The sequence below is a fragment of the Chaetura pelagica genome, unplaced genomic scaffold, assembly GCF_000747805.2.
Source record: "Chaetura pelagica isolate M959 unplaced genomic scaffold, ChaPel_1.0 scaffold79, whole genome shotgun sequence".
Classification (NCBI taxonomy): domain Eukaryota; kingdom Metazoa; phylum Chordata; class Aves; order Apodiformes; family Apodidae; genus Chaetura; species Chaetura pelagica.
Window position 1 is genome coordinate 3,402,288 of NW_009969339.1, and position 18,197 is coordinate 3,420,484.

Consider the following 18,197-nt stretch of genomic DNA (forward strand, 5'->3'; position numbering starts at 1 on the left):
GTCACAAATACTTAAAAGAGGAGAAGCAAGGAATATTTTTAAACACTTCTTTTTACAGGCCTCACACAAAGCAAACTACCACTTATTTCAAACCAGAGCTGCAAGTTACTGGAAATCATAGTCAATGTCTGTTTTTTTGTCGTAATATATATTGGTGAAATGGGCAGTAATTTTATGGTTCACAGCTTCTTCATGTCCAATGTTCCCTGTTTATTTTATGTTAATTTAAAAACTGGTCATTAATATATAGTAATATCTTAATGTGGTGTGGGTTGGGATTTTTGTTTACTTGTTTGTTTAAAGTGTCTAGCATATCATGTCCTATTAAAAAAAAGTTCAGTTAAAGAATTTTGCAAAAGGCTTTAATAATTTAAATACTTACTTGCCATATGGAACTCCACAATCTGTTTTATGTTCTACGGGAAACCTACAGTAGTCGTAAACTTAATGAAGTTTAAAACCGCCCATCCATTATTTAATGCAACAATTTGCTAAAGTAATAACTCTCATTCTGTTACCATTTGCCATTCTGGGGATGTTTAGAGATGAATCAGGGATACAACACTATAATATGGATCAAAAATCCTCTAAAGGTCAAGAGGATGCAGCACTGGATTTTAGTCCCACTGTCTCTGAAAATACTATCACTATATCCTTATGCAAGGCAATATCATTATAATATTACACAGAATGGAAGACATAAGAGTTTGATTCATTAGTATTTTTTTCCATGTAATGCTTTATAAAAGAGATAAAGCTGAAGAAAATAAAACCAGACATGTAAATATTACAATGACATACATTGTAGTTTAAATAAATTTCCTCAAGCAATATCTTCTTGAAAGGTGAAAATTAAACACTAACATTTGTCTCACTGTATAAAAGTGACAGTATTAATTATAAAGAACCCAACGGTCTTACATTTATTTCATCCTCTTCTGAAGTTTTCACAGCAAAAATATTAAAATTTGCAATATTACCAAAAAGATGCAAACCTGTCAAATATATTACTCTGAAGTAAATTAACAATTAATTAATAGGAACCTAATAGGAACTATTAAGTGAACAGTAGTAATGGTTTTCTATATAAAATCTATCAAAAATTGTTGGAGAAAATATATGAAGCGTAGCTGATAGCTGATGAAATCTGCAATATGGCCACAGAGAAATAAGTTGCAGATCATCAGAGTTAGCTCTTGTGCAGAAACATCCACCATGAGTTCATTGATTCATTAATTTGATTTTTCACTGGAGAACAGCAGGTTTCCATATTGCAACCACTGTAGGAAACTGATTCAATACTGTACTTTAAGCTTTACCCGTAGTTGCAACTTGCAACAGCTTTGATTTTTGTTGGTGCTCTGATCTCTCATGCTCTCTGGAAGGCTATGTAAATACAAAAATCTTCAGCACATAGATAGCTCTCTCTCTGAAGCACTGGCAACTGGTCTCAGTAGAAGACTGTTGAAAAACAGAAAGGAACAAACAGTTTTAGCTGCACTAGTAAAGCATTATGGGCAAAGCACTATTCTATTCCTGAGCCAGCAAACTGGGGCATCATTAGACGCGGAGAAGTTTGTGGCCTATGCCCTCCAGGCACACATGCCCATAAACTCGTAGAGCTCAGAGGATCCTTTGCAGATTCAAAGGTGCTTATTGCTGTAAGTCTTTTTCAGTGTGAGTCAGCCACCGAGCCCTGATCCTGCACCAGTGAAGGCCAAGTGTACTTTCAACTATTCTGAATAGCAAAAAAAGTTTAGTGAATGATTCTACCCAACATCAGGCATTTAACTAAAGAACCTAGACAAGGACCTAATTAACCCAGGCTCTCTTCATCAACCATGGATGGAAAGCTGTGGTCTCACCCAGGTCAAGGGTGCCAGTGTTCCTTCCTTGGACATCTCAGCCCAATTACTGAAATTAGGTATGATGACCAACCGAAGGGCTCCATGTGTAAGAACACTCCTAGCAAAGCTCATGGAACAAAAAAGCTCCATTAAAGAGAATCAGTATATGTGTGATCTGCTCTACTAGACCTACATCCAGCATCGGGACCAGCCAAACTGTTTCTGGCTCTTCACCTTAATTAGGAAAGGGTTCTGCTTCCTATGGAAAATATAGGCAGCTTTCTCTCCCACCCCACTGACTAGACATAAAATCTCCTTTGAAATTTGAAAACCATTTTGGAATTTGAAATGGAAAATCACCCTTGTGAAATTTGTCAACTTTTATTTAGTTCAAATTCTGAATGGAAACTTGGCTTCTTTCATTTTTCTTCAGACAAGAACTGGTAAAGGACCTTTTATTAAATTTTAGTTAGTTGAAACTCTTGAGTCTATAGAGCCTGTAAATTTTCACTGTCCTATTCTGATCAGTGGAGAACAACACCTCACAGCAAGAGGAACTCCTACCACAGCAAGAGGAAAACTCCAGTAAGTTACTTAGTGGGTGCCTCATCTTGGTCTTCCCCAGAACAGAGACAAGGTTTTCTAACTGCAAACGACTGATTCCTGGGGAAAGCTTTGACTCTACAGATAGCAGCCTACACGCTGCTGATGCACCTCACCTCACCATGGGAGGTCTTAGTATTGCTGCAGGATTAGCTGTGGTTGAAGGTGCACAAAAGGACGTTTGATTTTTATTAATTCCCGAAACAGGTTAGTACACCATTTCCTTGCTTCTCCCTTCTCACCAAGAGGGCAACTTTACCCCCTGTTTAATTTACATCTGCACCACTGAGAACTGGCCTTTGGTCCAGCCATCTCCATTGCAGCTGGAGAAGTAACTGGGCAATTTCCAGTCCACTCGAGAGCAGGACAGGGAGCATCACCACCTTGTTTCTGTTCAACGAATGCATGTCAAGCACATAACATTAAAAAAGACACACTGTACCTCCAGCTGCTTGGATCTTGATGTGTTCATTTCCTTCTAATCTTAATTAGAAAACAAAAGGCAAAGATGGTTAAAACAAGGTAACGGATCACTAGCGTAGAACACAATTTAAAAAGAAAAAAAAAAGAAGCATGTAACAAAGGTAATACAGTTACAAAACCAGCTACTTTTTATTATGGTTAATAGTGTTGTTGTTTGTTGTTGTTGGTTTTTTTTGTTTTGCAGCAAGCTTTGGAAGCACCAGTCAGTGACTAAACTGTGGTGTATGTATGTGACAGTCGCATTTTGTTGTATTAAATCTAAGTAACTATTACATTATTTCATAAATACATGTTTATGACTTGTTACTAAGTACCTATAAATCTAATGTTTTTTTCCCACTGTTCAAAAACATCACATGGAAAAAAACAGTTTGCACTGGGTTTCATATAAGATCAGAAATAAACCTGAAAGCAATCACTAACTGTTATTACTGGAATTCACCACAATGCAAGTAAACACCTTCAAAACTAAAAATAGCTCTGAGGCTCTGCAAGTGCATCTATCATAGCCTCTTAGTCCTAACAGGGTTTTATCTCCTTTGAATTTGTGGAGCACTAAGAGAGTCGAGAAGCTGTTCAGAAGACAATGTACCACATTGTCAGCATCTGCTCTATGATCCTTCTGCAAAAGCAAGTGTGTTAAAATTTTAAAAAATGGGAACAATCACTGCAATGATTATAAATAGCCTCACTGCTTTAAGAGGCTCCAAGGCTGGCCAGTCTGTCTGAAATAATAATTGATTTTTTTAAAAAAGAAATACACATTACCAGATAAAATTAAACTGAGAAAGCTAGAGAAAGGAATTATGCAACTTTCCAATACCTTTTGGTGCAGTTTTCGTCTGGCTGGAAACCATGGCAGCCGCGTCCGAGGGCAGCCCAACATACACACCACCATAGTTCCTGATTTAAAGAAGCAATTAAAGAGACATCAGAGTTTAATTGAAACACTTCTCCCTGCAATGTCAGCATCACACAGCAGCTATACGAAGAGCATGACTGGTCAGAGAGGAGAGTGCCTCTGTACGAGCATCCACAGAGGAGCCCACCTTTCCTGTGGCTGTGGGAAAAGTCCATAGTAAGTGCCATGTGCTAATATGGTGCCAGGCAAAAAACAAACAAAAAAAAAAAAACCAACTTACTTCAAGCCTGTAGAAGGAGCTATTTTCCACCTCAGTTCCTACAATTTTTCATTATATTCCAGCTGTGTTCTGACAATAAGCCCCACCTGCCCAGCTCCTTCTAGATACCAAATATATCTAGCTGAGGACAGAGACAATTTGATAGTGATGTTCAGCACTGGGAGCACTGAAGCACCTCACTTCAGACAATGCACACAAATTACACACTACTTTGACCTCTCCTTGTTAATAAAATAGCACCTGCAACCCCCTGCTTAGGGCCATGCTTGGAGAAAACTGTTAATAAGAAGGAGCACAAGGGTGTTAGATAATTTTCTAGCCCAACCCTCTTCTCTTTATGGCATTGCAGAGCATATTTTCTGGCTCCAAGGCCTGTATGAAAGGCAGGGGCTGATTCAAGAAGGTAAAAAACTGGGTCCTTAAGAGCCTTTGCTGTGCCCGGAGCTACTTGTAGTGACTCCCATTACTCTGCTCTACCCTGCTGGGTGTCAAATTAATCGCACTTCACCCAGCTCATGGAGCTTTGAGTTAATACCTAGTTTGTTTGATTATAGAGTCACACGTCCTTTGATTTCTAGCCCAACAGAGATATCCCATGAGTGCTAATGCCACCTTCTGTGGGGGGGCTGGTGTGAAGGTCGAAGCCACTGGCACTTAAAAAGCACATCAGCAAAGCTGTGAGATAATGTGCTCTTCTTCCAACAAAGTTCTCTCCTTCCCAACTTACTGATGGGGTGGGTGAACTCATCAATACTGGGCTCTATGAGACATTTCCTACTATTTTTTTTTTTTCTCTGCTTTGGTGGTGTTGGTGGTGACTAGGAGGAAAGGAAGGTTGTACTGCCTGGAAGTACAGGAAGGTTCTGCCTGGTGGCAGAACTCTCTGCAGCCTGTTGCAAATAATGCCAGTCCGAGCAGAGCACCTACCTCCTTTTGTCATCATCTGATATGGATTCTTCTGCTCTGTAACATCAAAAGATATAAAGTACATTATCAGATTGTACAGTATCAGATACTTCATCACTTTCCAAGTAGATTCAGGAGGAAGGGAAGAAGGGGATTATTACTGATCCCAGTTTAATTCCATCATCCACAATTCCATAAAGTGTTCACAAAGGCACAAAAAGAGTGACAATTTTCCAATCTAGTGTACAGAAGAAAGAAAGGGATTGAGAATAGATGCATCTTAGTTTTCATGAGCCCCACCAGTGATGCCTGAGAGTGGGTTTGGGAGCTAAAACTGGTAAATTAACACTTTTCCTGTGTGAGTCCCCCCACTGCTCCACACAAACAGGAACATAAAGCTCTACACAGAACAGGAACAAGTCTGGGCTGCAAAAAACCAACTTACTTCAAGCCTGTAGAAGGAGCTATTTTCCACCTCAGTTCCTACAATTTTTCATTATATTCCAGCTGTGTTCTGACAATAAGCCCCACCTGCCCAGCTCCTTCTAGATACCAAATATATCTAGCTGAGGACAGAGACAATTTGATAGTGATGTTCAGCACTGGGAGCACTGAAGCACCTCACTTCAGACAATGCACACAAATTACACACTACTTTGACCTCTCCTTGTTAATAAAATAGCACCTGCAACCCCCTGCTTAGGGCCATGCTTGGAGAAAACTGTTAATAAGAAGGAGCACAAGGGTGTTAGATAATTTTCTAGCCCAACCCTCTTCTCTTTATGGCATTGCAGAGCATATTTTCTGGCTCCAAGGCCTGTATGAAAGGCAGGGGCTGATTCAAGAAGGTAAAAAACTGGGTCCTTAAGAGCCTTTGCTGTGCCCGGAGCTACTTGTAGTGACTCCCATTACTCTGCTCTACCCTGCTGGGTGTCAAATTAATCGCACTTCACCCAGCTCATGGAGCTTTGAGTTAATACCTAGTTTGTTTGATTATAGAGTCACACGTCCTTTGATTTCTAGCCCAACAGAGATATCCCATGAGTGCTAATGCCACCTTCTGTGGGGGGGCTGGTGTGAAGGTCGAAGCCACTGGCACTTAAAAAGCACATCAGCAAAGCTGTGAGATAATGTGCTCTTCTTCCAACAAAGTTCTCTCCTTCCCAACTTACTGATGGGGTGGGTGAACTCATCAATACTGGGCTCTATGAGACATTTCCTACTATTTTTTTTTTTTCTCTGCTTTGGTGGTGTTGGTGGTGACTAGGAGGAAAGGAAGGTTGTACTGCCTGGAAGTACAGGAAGGTTCTGCCTGGTGGCAGAACTCTCTGCAGCCTGTTGCAAATAATGCCAGTCCCAGCAGAGCACCTACCTCCTTTTGTCATCATCTGATATGGATTCTTCTGCTCTGTAACATCAAAAGATATAAAGTACATTATCAGATTGTACAGTATCAGATACTTCATCACTTTCCAAGTAGATTCAGGAGGAAGGGAAGAAGGGGATTATTACTGATCCCAGTTTAATTCCATCATCCACAATTCCATAAAGTGTTCACAAAGGCACAAAAAGAGTGACAATTTTCCAATCTAGTGTACAGAAGAAAGAAAGGGATTGAGAATAGATGCATCTTAGTTTTCATGAGTCCCACCAGTGATGCCTGAGAGTGGGTTTGGGAGCTAAAACTGGTAAATTAACACTTTTCCTGTGTGAGTCCCCCCACTGCTCCACACAAACAGGAACATAAAGCTCTACACAGAACAGGAACAAGTCTGGGCTGCTATTCCATTAAAAGAAGACTGGAAGGCACTGGGTGTCAGTGCTAGCATGGAAATGAGGATGGAGAAAGATAAACTTCAACAACAGCTGTGCCAAAAGATGTTACAGAGTCTCTCCATAAAATGAGGTACTGCAATTCCTGAACTCAGAGCTGTTTGCAAACCAAATAACTGTTACTAATGCTTTATAAATGGCAATTATGTCTCTTTTACCCTTAGGGTAAAATCACAGGTCAGTCTGTAGGTCGGTAGGGGGTCACTGAGGTTTAGACTGAAATACTGTCCAGTGTGGCACAGGGCAAAGTAATCGGCATCGATGTGAAGGCAAAGGTAGCATGGAAATGATAAAATGTTTATTCCTACTCCCTGAGGGTATAGTGGCTGTGCTGCAGTCTCAGTCTGTGCCCCAGCATCAGTCTTTGATTAAAGACCCACCTTTGATTAAATATTTGGGCTTTGAGCTCTGCTTGCATGGCTGGGTATGGATTGGGGCAGCAGCAGTACTTTAGCTTGGTCTGCAACCTATCAACCTAGCAATAAAAACAGAGGTAAGACAGCTTGAGTGCTGTTAAATCCACAGACATCCTTTACCCTTTCCCCAGGAGGGCAACTTCTACTGCCCAAGGAGTCCTGCACCATAGTGCGTGGGGAGCCATGAGGTACAGGGTCCAGGGAAGGCTACAAAGAGCAAAGAGGACTCCACAACCCAGGGAGAGCTCCGCTGTGGAAATGTTCATGCACAGGTAATCTCATCTGAATATCCCCATTGAAGGACCAGTTGCCTGGATAATAGGGGCAATGCAAAGATGCTCCCCATCATCAGCTGATCCATGCATTTCTGAACTGCTCCCTAGGTGATAAAACTGAGAGCTGGCCTTTACCCAGTGTTAGGGCTAAATCCATTCTGTAGCCATTAAAGGCATTTCTGAACTATGATATTTAACAAAAATATGACATTTCTTATTGTAATTTATTTATTCTAAGAGGCAGATGTGCCTCCTGTTTAATGGTCAGGGCTATGTGCCATTACTGACCCCTGAAGTCAATGGTATTTTGGCTCAAAGTGCAAAGAGATTGTTGCAAGATGCAGCCTTAAATACAAGAACAACACCCCTTAAACCTCAGTCAGCCCTCTCCTGGGAGGGTAGTAAGTGCCTTACAGTACTGCTATATGTTGGAAGTTATCTTATACTTACCTTCTTTCTAAGTGGCAGAACATTATAAACCCTTCTTTCTGTGTCACCACAGTGAATAAGGGTACACAAGTCCTTTCAGGAGTAGATGTTTGGGGCAATTTAAATGTGCTGCACTTTTGCTAAATGATATTCATGCAGGACATAGCACTGAGTGGGGTGAGTCTCTCCCATCTGCTGTCTTTGTCCACATCTTACTGCTCAAAAGATGGAGCAATAAACCACTCATTCTCTGGCCTTCCTGCCACTTCTCCCTGGAGGATCTAGTGCCATTTCAGAAGGCATCTCCCTTTTCCTCTGGCCCCACAAAGCCTAACCCACCCTGCAGTCCTCACACACACAGCCAGAAAAATGCAGAGACAAGTTTACTTGAGGACTGCGAAGCTGGTCTGTCCTAGTTTGGGCCAATTCCAGCTGAAGCAAGTAGAAAGCCTTTGTATATCCACCAGTAGAAATGAGGCCTGTATTTTTACATACAAAGGATAACACTTTAAGAAAGGGACTTTGGGTGCCAAAAAATCTTCTCTGTTGAACCAACTGAATGTGTCACAGGATTGATTTTCTCAAACAACTTGAAACATTTTCTGTAATCCAGATTAACCATTATTGAGAGAAAATAATACTTTAAAAGGACTGGCAACATCATGCACATCTCAAAGCGTCCAAAATGGAGTTGTAAGAATAATAATCAATATTGACCAACAGGAAATTAATGTCAATGTTGAAAAATAAAAAAGAAAAAAAGCCTCCACTAGGCAACAATGCTATTTTCTTCTGTTCTAGAAATGTTTTGTAACAGGGCATCACTGGACCATTACTGTCATTCTCTCACCAAAACAAATTATCCAGGTCCATGATTAAGCAGACTAGGGTTTTTTTAAACACTTTGCTTTCTTCCTTTCCTCTTACTAGCTACAAATCGAAGCCTAATTTTGCAATATCTTTTCCCTTAAAACTGCAACTGCAAATATAATCTGGCATCACATAGGCTGCAGTTCTTGGACTGGGTGACGACTGGATGCAATCTGTTCTAGTCCTGCTAGGGAAGAGGAGGTGAGCAGAGCAGGAGAAACATAGAAGCATGAGAAGGGAAAAAATACAAGTTCTGGTGATGACACTTTTTTAAAAAGCCATTTTCCACTCCTTTATGGGAGACTCCTTTCCAAGCAGCTTAGGAAGGAGTACTGCTCCAGTTTATGCATTATGCACATTCACACTCCTCTTGCTTTCACACGCTGTAGCTTAAAGGCCCCATTTCGAGAGATGCCCACTGATTTCAAGTATTTAAATTCCCAGGTGCCAGCTGAGCCACTGCAGCAGGTGCTGCTTCTGTGCCCAGGCTGGGTGAACATGGATGGTTTGAGGAGCAAGGCTGCAGCAGCAATGCTTGACCACGTGGAAGAGAGCATGGGAAGAAGCCCTTTTGGTTTTGGCAGTGCACCCATTGCCACATCTCCCAGACTCACAGAGAGGTCATGGAGATACAGAGGTCCAGCACATCTGTTCTCTCTCCCTCTCTACCTCTAGTGTGTCTCTAGCTTCTTATTTCAGGAATGAAGGAAGCACCTAGCATAAAAAAAAATAAAATCTTTAAGTATCTCCATTTATGGAATCCTCCAGCAAAAGATAACTTGGATAAGCTTTTCTGCATCAGGAATAGACAGCAGAAGGAACTTTGCAGTCCAATGTGTTGTGTACTAAGCTGCTGCTGTGTGCCTCATCTTCCCTCAGATGTTGTTGACATCTACTGCAGAGGCATTGAGAGCACGTTTTCCAGCAGGTAGCGTAGGTGGAGTCCTGTAGCTGGTAGGAGGATTTAACAGCAAATCCACATAGCAGCATTCTATTTTCAGCTAGAATAGATGTTTCTTTTGCTAAGGATTTGTCTATCCCAAGAGGCTCCCTGTCACTTTACTAAGTATGAAAACCATACTTGGTTCAACTGTCAGTTTTTACATCCATCAGTCCTATGTCCACTTGATGGTAAAAGAAGCTGCCATTTTTCACTTGATATTTTAAATATCAAATGACAGGCATTCATATTATTTCATTCCATCCACATTTTTCTCATCTCAGCTTTTATGACTCTGTTTGTGCCAAGCATTATACAGACTCTTTCTAGCCATGCTCAATAGTGCCACCAGAAATTATTCACTAAACTTCGCACGAGTCACAGGCTACTTCTTCTCAGTTTCTCAGCAATTCTTGGAAACAAGGGCCTGTCATTTGTATTTGACAGATTTCTTCCCAGTATTTTGAAACAGGTTTGAACTGCTGGGTCTTTTCTTTCCTGATGTTACTAATCTTCCTCTGAACGTAACTACCTTCTGAATATCACAGGCGCCGCATTATTTTCTAACATATACTGTACCCCTCCTCTGTCTAAGCTTTTCTGGTTAGCAGTGATGTACTTCTCCTCATGAGTGGGGTGGGAGCTCTGGCTGAAGCTGGCTGACAGACCCACCATTGCTTTGAGGGTTGGAGTACACAAGATAATATCTTCGCAGACCATACATCCTTCTTGTCACTCTCAGTTTCATAGGCTTTTGTGCAGCAAGACCATATCATCATCCCTATCTTACTGGTGGAGGAACTCGAGGCCCAGAGGGCAAAGCAGCTTCTCCAGAGTCACCTGAGAGGGCTCAGAGGAGGATCCAGCCCTTCCTCTTTCCACCCAGCTGTTCAGTCCAGGAGATGCTGGTGCCTTGGCAATGAGTTGCAGTCAAGAAATGAGAAATCTCTTGAGTTAGAATAACCACAATCTGTATTAAAAAGTATTCTGTAAGTAAGGACACGTCTAAATGCTTTTCTAAACCAGAATTTAAAAGACTGAAATCTGACTGCAAAAAAACATGAGGGTTTTAAAAGAGAATTTTTTACTCCATAGCTGATAAAAGTGAAAAGGTGTAAAACAAAAGCTTGTGTGGATCTATAATGTTAATTAATATAAATCTGCTTTGTTCATTTCCACAAAAATAAAATAGTTTTTCTGGTATTTTACTTCCTTCATAAAAATCTCTCGTTAAATATTATGATGGTTGATTTAGGACTTTTTGGGTCATCACTGCTGTTCTTCAGTAACAGATCTGTGTTTCTAATGTCTGATGAGAAGACTCAACCATCCTATTACTCACACGGGTTGTTCGGCTGGCTCCACTATACTTATCTGAGTGAGTAATAGTTCCAGGACTGACCCTTTCACTTTGTTGAAGTCTTCACTAGCAAGTAGTTTTTTCTAAGTTATCTCAATATGTTTTTGAAACATGACAGATGATCTAACATTAGTAAATAGGATGTTCCCAGTTTAGCTCCTAAAGCCTAACCTTACCAATTCTTACACACACATAAATGCAGCTCTGTCAATACCCATACCTTTAAGCACAGAAATGTGCCAACTAAATTAATATTTTAACAATGATTGCAGTTTTGATATTTAGAACTACCAAAAAGCAAATAGAGATGCAGTTCTGAGTCAGTCAATAAACTGAACAACAAAAAAAGGCCCCAATATAAAGTAAAAACAGTGGCTTTGTAGATATAGAAGTGCTGAGGGCAGTGATGCTGAAGGCTGTATCAAGAAGAGGTTCCTCATAAGCTTGCCTTCTGTAATTTATTTATTGTCTGGCACTGCAAACCCAGAAAACAGACTACAAGGGGAACACAGAGCTCAAGAATATCTCTGACAACAGGGTTCATCTGCCAAGTGAGACCTGTTGTTAGTTCTCAGCTGTGTTCTGTAATAGCAAGGACAAGCCTGTTGTTAAGCTCTTCTCTGCACTTGTTTATCTCACTTGGCAGCCCTAATTTCTACACCAGCATTCCTCTGTCTAATTAGAGTAGTTATTCTAAATGAGGTAAATAAAACTTAAGAATGTTCCTATTGCATAACATGAAAATCTTTCCCAGGCCCCTCAGTCTCAAACTCCAGTGGCAAATATCAGTTCTATGAAATAGAAGAAGGCAAAGCCTCAGAAGGACTTATTTTATGTTTCCTTTGATAGGAAAACAGATTTATGGCTGAATAAAGCTGTTTCTGAACATTTCTGCATCAGTGAATGAAAAATGGGCTGAGAAAGGCTGATATTTTTGCTGCTGCTTTTCTGAAAACCAGAAGCTAGCAAGAGGTAACAGGACAATAGAGCTTCAGACCTTCCACATTTAGAGAAAAACAGGATGGGTAGGGCTGCCCTCTGCTTCTCAGCAGAGGAGCTGATAGATACTATCTTCACTGCGGACAACTAGAGAAGGTGGGTACTTTGAAAAGGAAGCCTGGATGGGTCACCGGATCTCCTGCAAAGAGGGGAAATTTGCCTCAGTGGTTCTATAAATCTCTCACAGGGCTCGGTAGAAATTTATGTGGTTGTGACATGGCCTTTGGAATAAGGTGCATGATATGGAAGAGTGGCCTGAAGTAACAAGACCATTTCTGGGAGACAACTCTCTCAACAGAGGCAGAAAAATTACATTTCTGTTAGAGAAATAACCAGGGAAGGAATCAGTAGAATAGTAAACAAGACAGAAAGTTGTTTTGTGAAGATGGAAGCTGCCACTAAAGACAATAAGCATCTGTTGATTGTATGTTAGGAACCAGATGAATCATGTATGACTAACTCTAGTATAAGGCTAGTTGGACTGAAAGTAAGTCCAAGGTTACATATGTGAAAGAGTAAAGCAAGTACTTACACATCTTTAGTAGTTCCTGTAGCACCTAGAATGAAAAAGAGAAAAGTGTGCATGTTTAAAAGATAATGGCATAATCTTCTACACCTACAAAGAGTACAATAAGCATTTTTCTGCCTTTCTGTCCTAAACACCACAGAAATAGGAACAGGAATTTTCTATTGTCAGGAAACAGGTTTCCCATGATTGTCTAGTTTATCCTTAACTATTAGATATATTATCCCTTAAGTCTATCATGCTTGGATCTGGGCCAGATTCTCAGTGGTGAAAATAATGCTGCTGCTGACCAGTGCCCAGGGTGCAGTCACTCAGGATGGGAACAGCATACAATAAAATTAATCTTTCTAAATTTTATGTGTTTCACTTTACTCAGTCTTCTGGTGGTTTTTCCTGCTACAAAGTCACCGCAACTAACCAAGCAGTTACTTGTGAATGCCTCTTTATTTTGCCATTAAATTCAGCTGTGGACTTGGCACTTCATGTGTAAAATGCTGCTCCATTCTTCCTGCCAAATAAACAAAGTTTTATAAAACAACTAGACAGAACTAATATAAACATTTGAACACAATCCATCCAAACCCCCAGACATCTGAAGAGATCAGCTACCCCTTAATTCATCCTGCTATTTAACAAAAAAAGTAAAAAGACAAAAGCTACCACCTGGCTGCCTGATCTCAGTGATTGATTTTTTTTGGTGACTCAGAAGCTTCTTGCTGAGAGACAAACATTCACTCAAGTACAAACTCTTTCCTGCTCCTCCCAAGTTATTAATGCCATGTTGCTATTGCTGGTATATCATTCAGCTGAGTAACCAGCAAATGATCCTGTTTATTAGTTACACAAGCAAGGGTAAAAACCTTTCACTTCTCCTTTTCCTCTTCCTCTCAGTACTTGGCTGAAAGAGGTCATTTGAGCTCACTATGAAGAAACTACAGGTGTCAATACAAAAGACTTTAGGGGTTTGGAGGAAGGCTGGGCTTTTCCAGTCATGGCACTTCATTCTGTGAGAAACTTTGTTGCCGAAAAATATCCATAAATAGCAAGTATCTTTCATTTCACTCTGATGTGTAAGAGTATGCTTTCTGAATCCCTATTGTAAATGTAGAGAGGGTAAAACAGCCTTGCAAGGCCTTCCAGCGCTACCTACCTGAATGGGTGTCTTGGATGGCAGGAAACGTTTCCCTTTATAGCTAATGATGACTTGACTGTATCTCCTTTTCCCAGCAACAACATGGACTAAACTTGTGCAAGACTGTACACATTTATTTTGTTAGTATTGTTTCCAGAGTCAGCAGAATCTCAGTACAGCTGTATGTATCAGCAGAAGCTCTTAATTAAGCTGGAGGGAGTACCTCTATGCACAATAAGCATAGGTTGTGCCTTTAAAGCTTTATTCTACCAGGCAGCCTTCTGAGACTTGCTGGCTTTATAGGCACATCTACAGTCCTACAAACCCTGCAACTGAATTGTGTCCAGGTGGAAGGCTGGCAGTGCAGTGCTGCATACGAGCTTGATCTCAAAGGATGCAGTGAGATGCTTCCTGATAGCAAGGCTAGCTCATCCAGAGTCAGCTCAGCTATGTACCTTCAGAGCACCACCTCACACATCTAGACAGGGGCTGGGCATCAGCAACACCTCAGACAATACACAGAGCAGCTTCACCGCTGTAGCCAGCAGGATCTATTTATTTATTTATTTCTCAGAAGAAACTATTCCTGTGCTGTGCCTGTTCTGCACCAGAACCACAACTTTCTCATTTTTTCAACCTAATGTCACCGTAAACAAACTCCGTTTCTCAAAAAATGTTCATGGTCCTTTGTGAGGCCTTTGCCAAGACTTTTGTGAGTCTGTCTTAAGGTCCCAGCACTTCAGATACTCCTTTGACAAACTAACCCCTTCCTTGCAGAAAGTCTACAGAAAGTAAAAAGTGTTTAATACACAAACCGATACTTCATCTGAGTGAGAACTGTGTGCCTAAAATACCACAACATTTCCAAGTGGAGATGCTCAAGTTCCACTCAGTCACCAGGCTCACTTCAATGCCATGCCCATGCTCAATGCCATGACTGTCTTAATGCATTACAGCACACATACATTTGCATGCTGGGGCCAAGTGCTGCTGCCCAAAGCCATCAACATGGGCTTCCTGTACAGCTATATAGCTATGAACCTGTGTTTGAGAGTGGAGATGTGCTACCAGCATTCACACCTGGCAGCACTTCTTTCCTTTGAATGTTAGAGGGCATCACTGCTGAAAAATCACTGCAGCATTTTGAAATACATGTCACAGGAGAAGAATGAGAATGAAGCATGATAAAAACAAATTCACTTTTTAAGAGATCATTTTTACTATTTATAATAAGTACATGCATATCATAAACAATCAAATAGGGTTTTTTCTATTGATTTTATAAGCAGAGAAAAATGGGTTATGCTCACTTCCACTGAGAGGATTCCATCGATTTCAGTGGTGTTATTTCTCATTTTCACTTGCAAAAGTGAAACAAGAGTTTGGTCCACTGAGTACTACTAAAGTAGCTGAGTGTGGGTCTGAAAGTATTTCCAGTTCATAAAGCAGTTTTCTTCCTGGAAGAGTCCTGAATTTGCAAATGAACATCACTTCAGTTGGGCAGCTCATAAGTATCTCTATGTAAAAACCCACCAGATTTTCTTTATTAGGGAGCCTGATCAACCTTTATACATAGACCTTATGCCTCAAGCAAACCAAGTTTGTACAGACATGTTTGTTTTTAAAGTCCAATCCACTCACCCTCACGTCTGTTACTTCACTGACATGTCTCTCTAACTCTTCCATGTTTAGTGAGCGACACATTATTTTGTAGCTACTCAAGCTTCTCCTGCCAGAAGTTCAGTGAAAGAATCTTGTTTACTACCACTTCACAAACAGTGCATAGCTGTTCCACAGCAGCAAGGCTTAGTGCTCTCGTAGCTGTGATGTTTTAGATATATGACTGGAGAAAAGTCTCACATATTTGAATGCTCTTCCCTTTTTTTCCCACTGTGTCAGCTTGCCTAAAAAAAGACAGCACTTGACCCTACCAACCTTGTCTTGATAGGCTTGTGTTGGTTTGGTTTTCCAAAGCTTGCGTAACCTCAGCAACAGGTTGAGGGATAACCACAAAGCTGCATCCATAAAAAATAGGCAGTACTGGCTTGTCCTGAATGACCTCTCTGCTCACACCATCTGCATAGTAGGACCATGGTTGCATTTTGGAGCTGCAGGAGGAGAAGGAAGAGTACAGCCTGCAGAATAAATGAGGCCGGTTCACCATATATTGCTCGAAGCCCAAGTAATTACAGAAGAAAAACATTCTGTCTAGAGTAGTGGAGCTGTGATCCCTCAAAAAAAAAGTAAACAACCCAAACAACTCAGAGCTTTTAAACAGTCACAAATGAAGGAGGATGAGAACATAGCCCAAAGCATCTTCCATTTGGTGAGAGGGGGCTTTGCACTTTCAAAACAATAGCAGCTTGTGACTGGCAACCCTGTAGGATTTCAGTAAATGCAGAGCAAATCTAAAAGATGGTTGAAAGAAACTGGTAGCCACAGACAATAACTTCTCTGTGTTAAGAAATGCATTGTGAGTGAATATGGAAGACAAAAAACTTCAGCAAAGCATAAAAGGGATGAGAGGCAACCCTTTATATAAACAAAAACATGGATAAAAAAAATGCCAGTAACCAGCTTCAGAGCAGATTATTAAACATCTTTCCATTAATTTATAATGAAAATTTTCCTGCAATATTTTCTTGCAAATGCTTCAAATTGTTACAAAAAGCAAATAAAACCTCAAAATTATTCATGCATGTATGCAACAGTTAAGACTATCAAAGAATTTTCTGTTGTTGGCTCCTTTCTGATTTGCTCCAAAAGACAGCAACATGGAACCAACTCCTAACATCAATGAATTTATTTTATTTATAACCCAGTGTAGCCAAAGACAGAATTATACCAATATACTTCAAACTGATTACTACTTCAGCTCATTAGGTGGCAGTTCTGTACATAGACTTGGCCTGATCAAGCATTAATTTAAAAAATTAGTTGGATTTCAAATAGAATGGCAGGATGGTTTCCTGAGCATTCCACCAAACTTGGGGTTAATAAAGCTGTTTAAACTTGGTGTGAAAGTTCTCTTTCATTATAATTTGACTGTATTTGAAGCTCTCCAGGAATCTAATGGCTTCTCTGTATATTTAAATTAAGGCTAGACTGCCAGCTTCCACTGAGAACTATAATTCAAAGACGCTGTCACTGCTACTACAAATGATACAGAAAGGAGGAAGCAGATAAAAAATGTCAGTAAAGCAACACTAGAATAAAGGGAAATGTTTTAACTCCGGGAAAAAAAAAACCAAAAACACAAAAAAAACCCAAACTAAATTAATGTTTGTGGGCATATTTTAAAAGACCAAAAAGGAAGAACTAATTTGGAGCTAATGACATGAAAGAAGGACATGTAAAGCAAGGTAACAAAACTAAGGTACACAGCAATTTGTTATGCAAAAGCCCCTCCACAGCTTACCTACAGTACCCACTCTTTTACTATTAGCACCATTAGTTATAGGGATGAATACAATTATAAATTTAGATGTTGGTTTTAAAAACCTGAATTTGAGGACAAAGATACATTTTATATTATAAGCTACTCCAAGATTGTGGAAAGGTGTACGTGTCGAGCTATGCATAATGGACTATGCATAATAGGAAATTTAAAAAAATAAGTATTAGCAATAGTTAACACATAAAATAGCTGGGTGGTTTAAGAAGGTTGTGTATACATCAGTTTATGTGAATAATAGGAGCTGCCATTTCTCAGTTGAGGAGCCTTTTGCCAGTGTCTATTTCTCTGGAAGAAAAATATAAGCTCTTGAGTTATACTGGCATTCTGGAGTACTGCACCACAGACAGAAATGTTATTCTAGATCATGTCTATTAGTTTAGACCTCACAGACCACAGAGTTGATAGCTCCTCTGATGTCATTCTAGCCATGCAACAGAAGATAATATCGTTAGCTGAACTATCATTACATATACATCTGCTTAGGAAAAATTGAGTTAGGCTACAATAGACATGTCACCAGAGTAAAAAAATGGGGACTAGTGTAACATGTGTAATGTATTTTGTGAAGTATGCTGCAATATTAGTCACATAGTATGACAGCGAGTGCTACAGGTTAATTGTATGTTATGTACCACTAGTTTTGACATTACTGACTGTAGAATAGTCATAGCTTTAGCATTAAAGATGTAGTCATGCTGTGCAAGCCACAAAATTAATTTGTATTTACACAGTCTTCACTTATTTCAGGAAAATATGGAGAGTTACACTTTTCTCAAGAACTCTAGAATTCCATTTTAAAATGGTATGTCTTTTCCTCTACAGAAAATAATTTTATCTTTATTAGACACACTTGGTAAGAAATGCTAAATGGAAAAAAAAAAAAAAGGTAGACATTAGACATCTTACTGTTATTACCAGTTGTCAGTTATTGTAACACCATAGACTGCATAGAGCTACTCCTGACTGACAGCAGGGAAAG

At 40.0% G+C, this 18,197-nt stretch overlaps 1 protein-coding gene across 1 annotated transcript; it reads right to left on the bottom strand.

The window, feature by feature from the left end:
* Nucleotides 1-1,450: 1,450 nt before the first annotated feature.
* On the bottom strand, nt 1,451-15,447 carry LOC104396073 (chromosome unknown open reading frame, human C12orf75). Its single transcript, XM_010005856.1, has 6 exons — nt 15,403-15,447; nt 14,727-14,802; nt 12,636-12,660; nt 6,354-6,389; nt 3,757-3,836; nt 1,451-1,461 (listed from the first exon to the last, which is right to left on the bottom strand). The coding sequence occupies exons 1-6, from the start codon at nt 15,445-15,447 to the stop codon at nt 1,451-1,453; spliced, it is 273 nt and encodes a 90-aa protein (XP_010004158.1).
* Between the last annotated feature and the right edge of the window lie 2,750 nt (nt 15,448-18,197).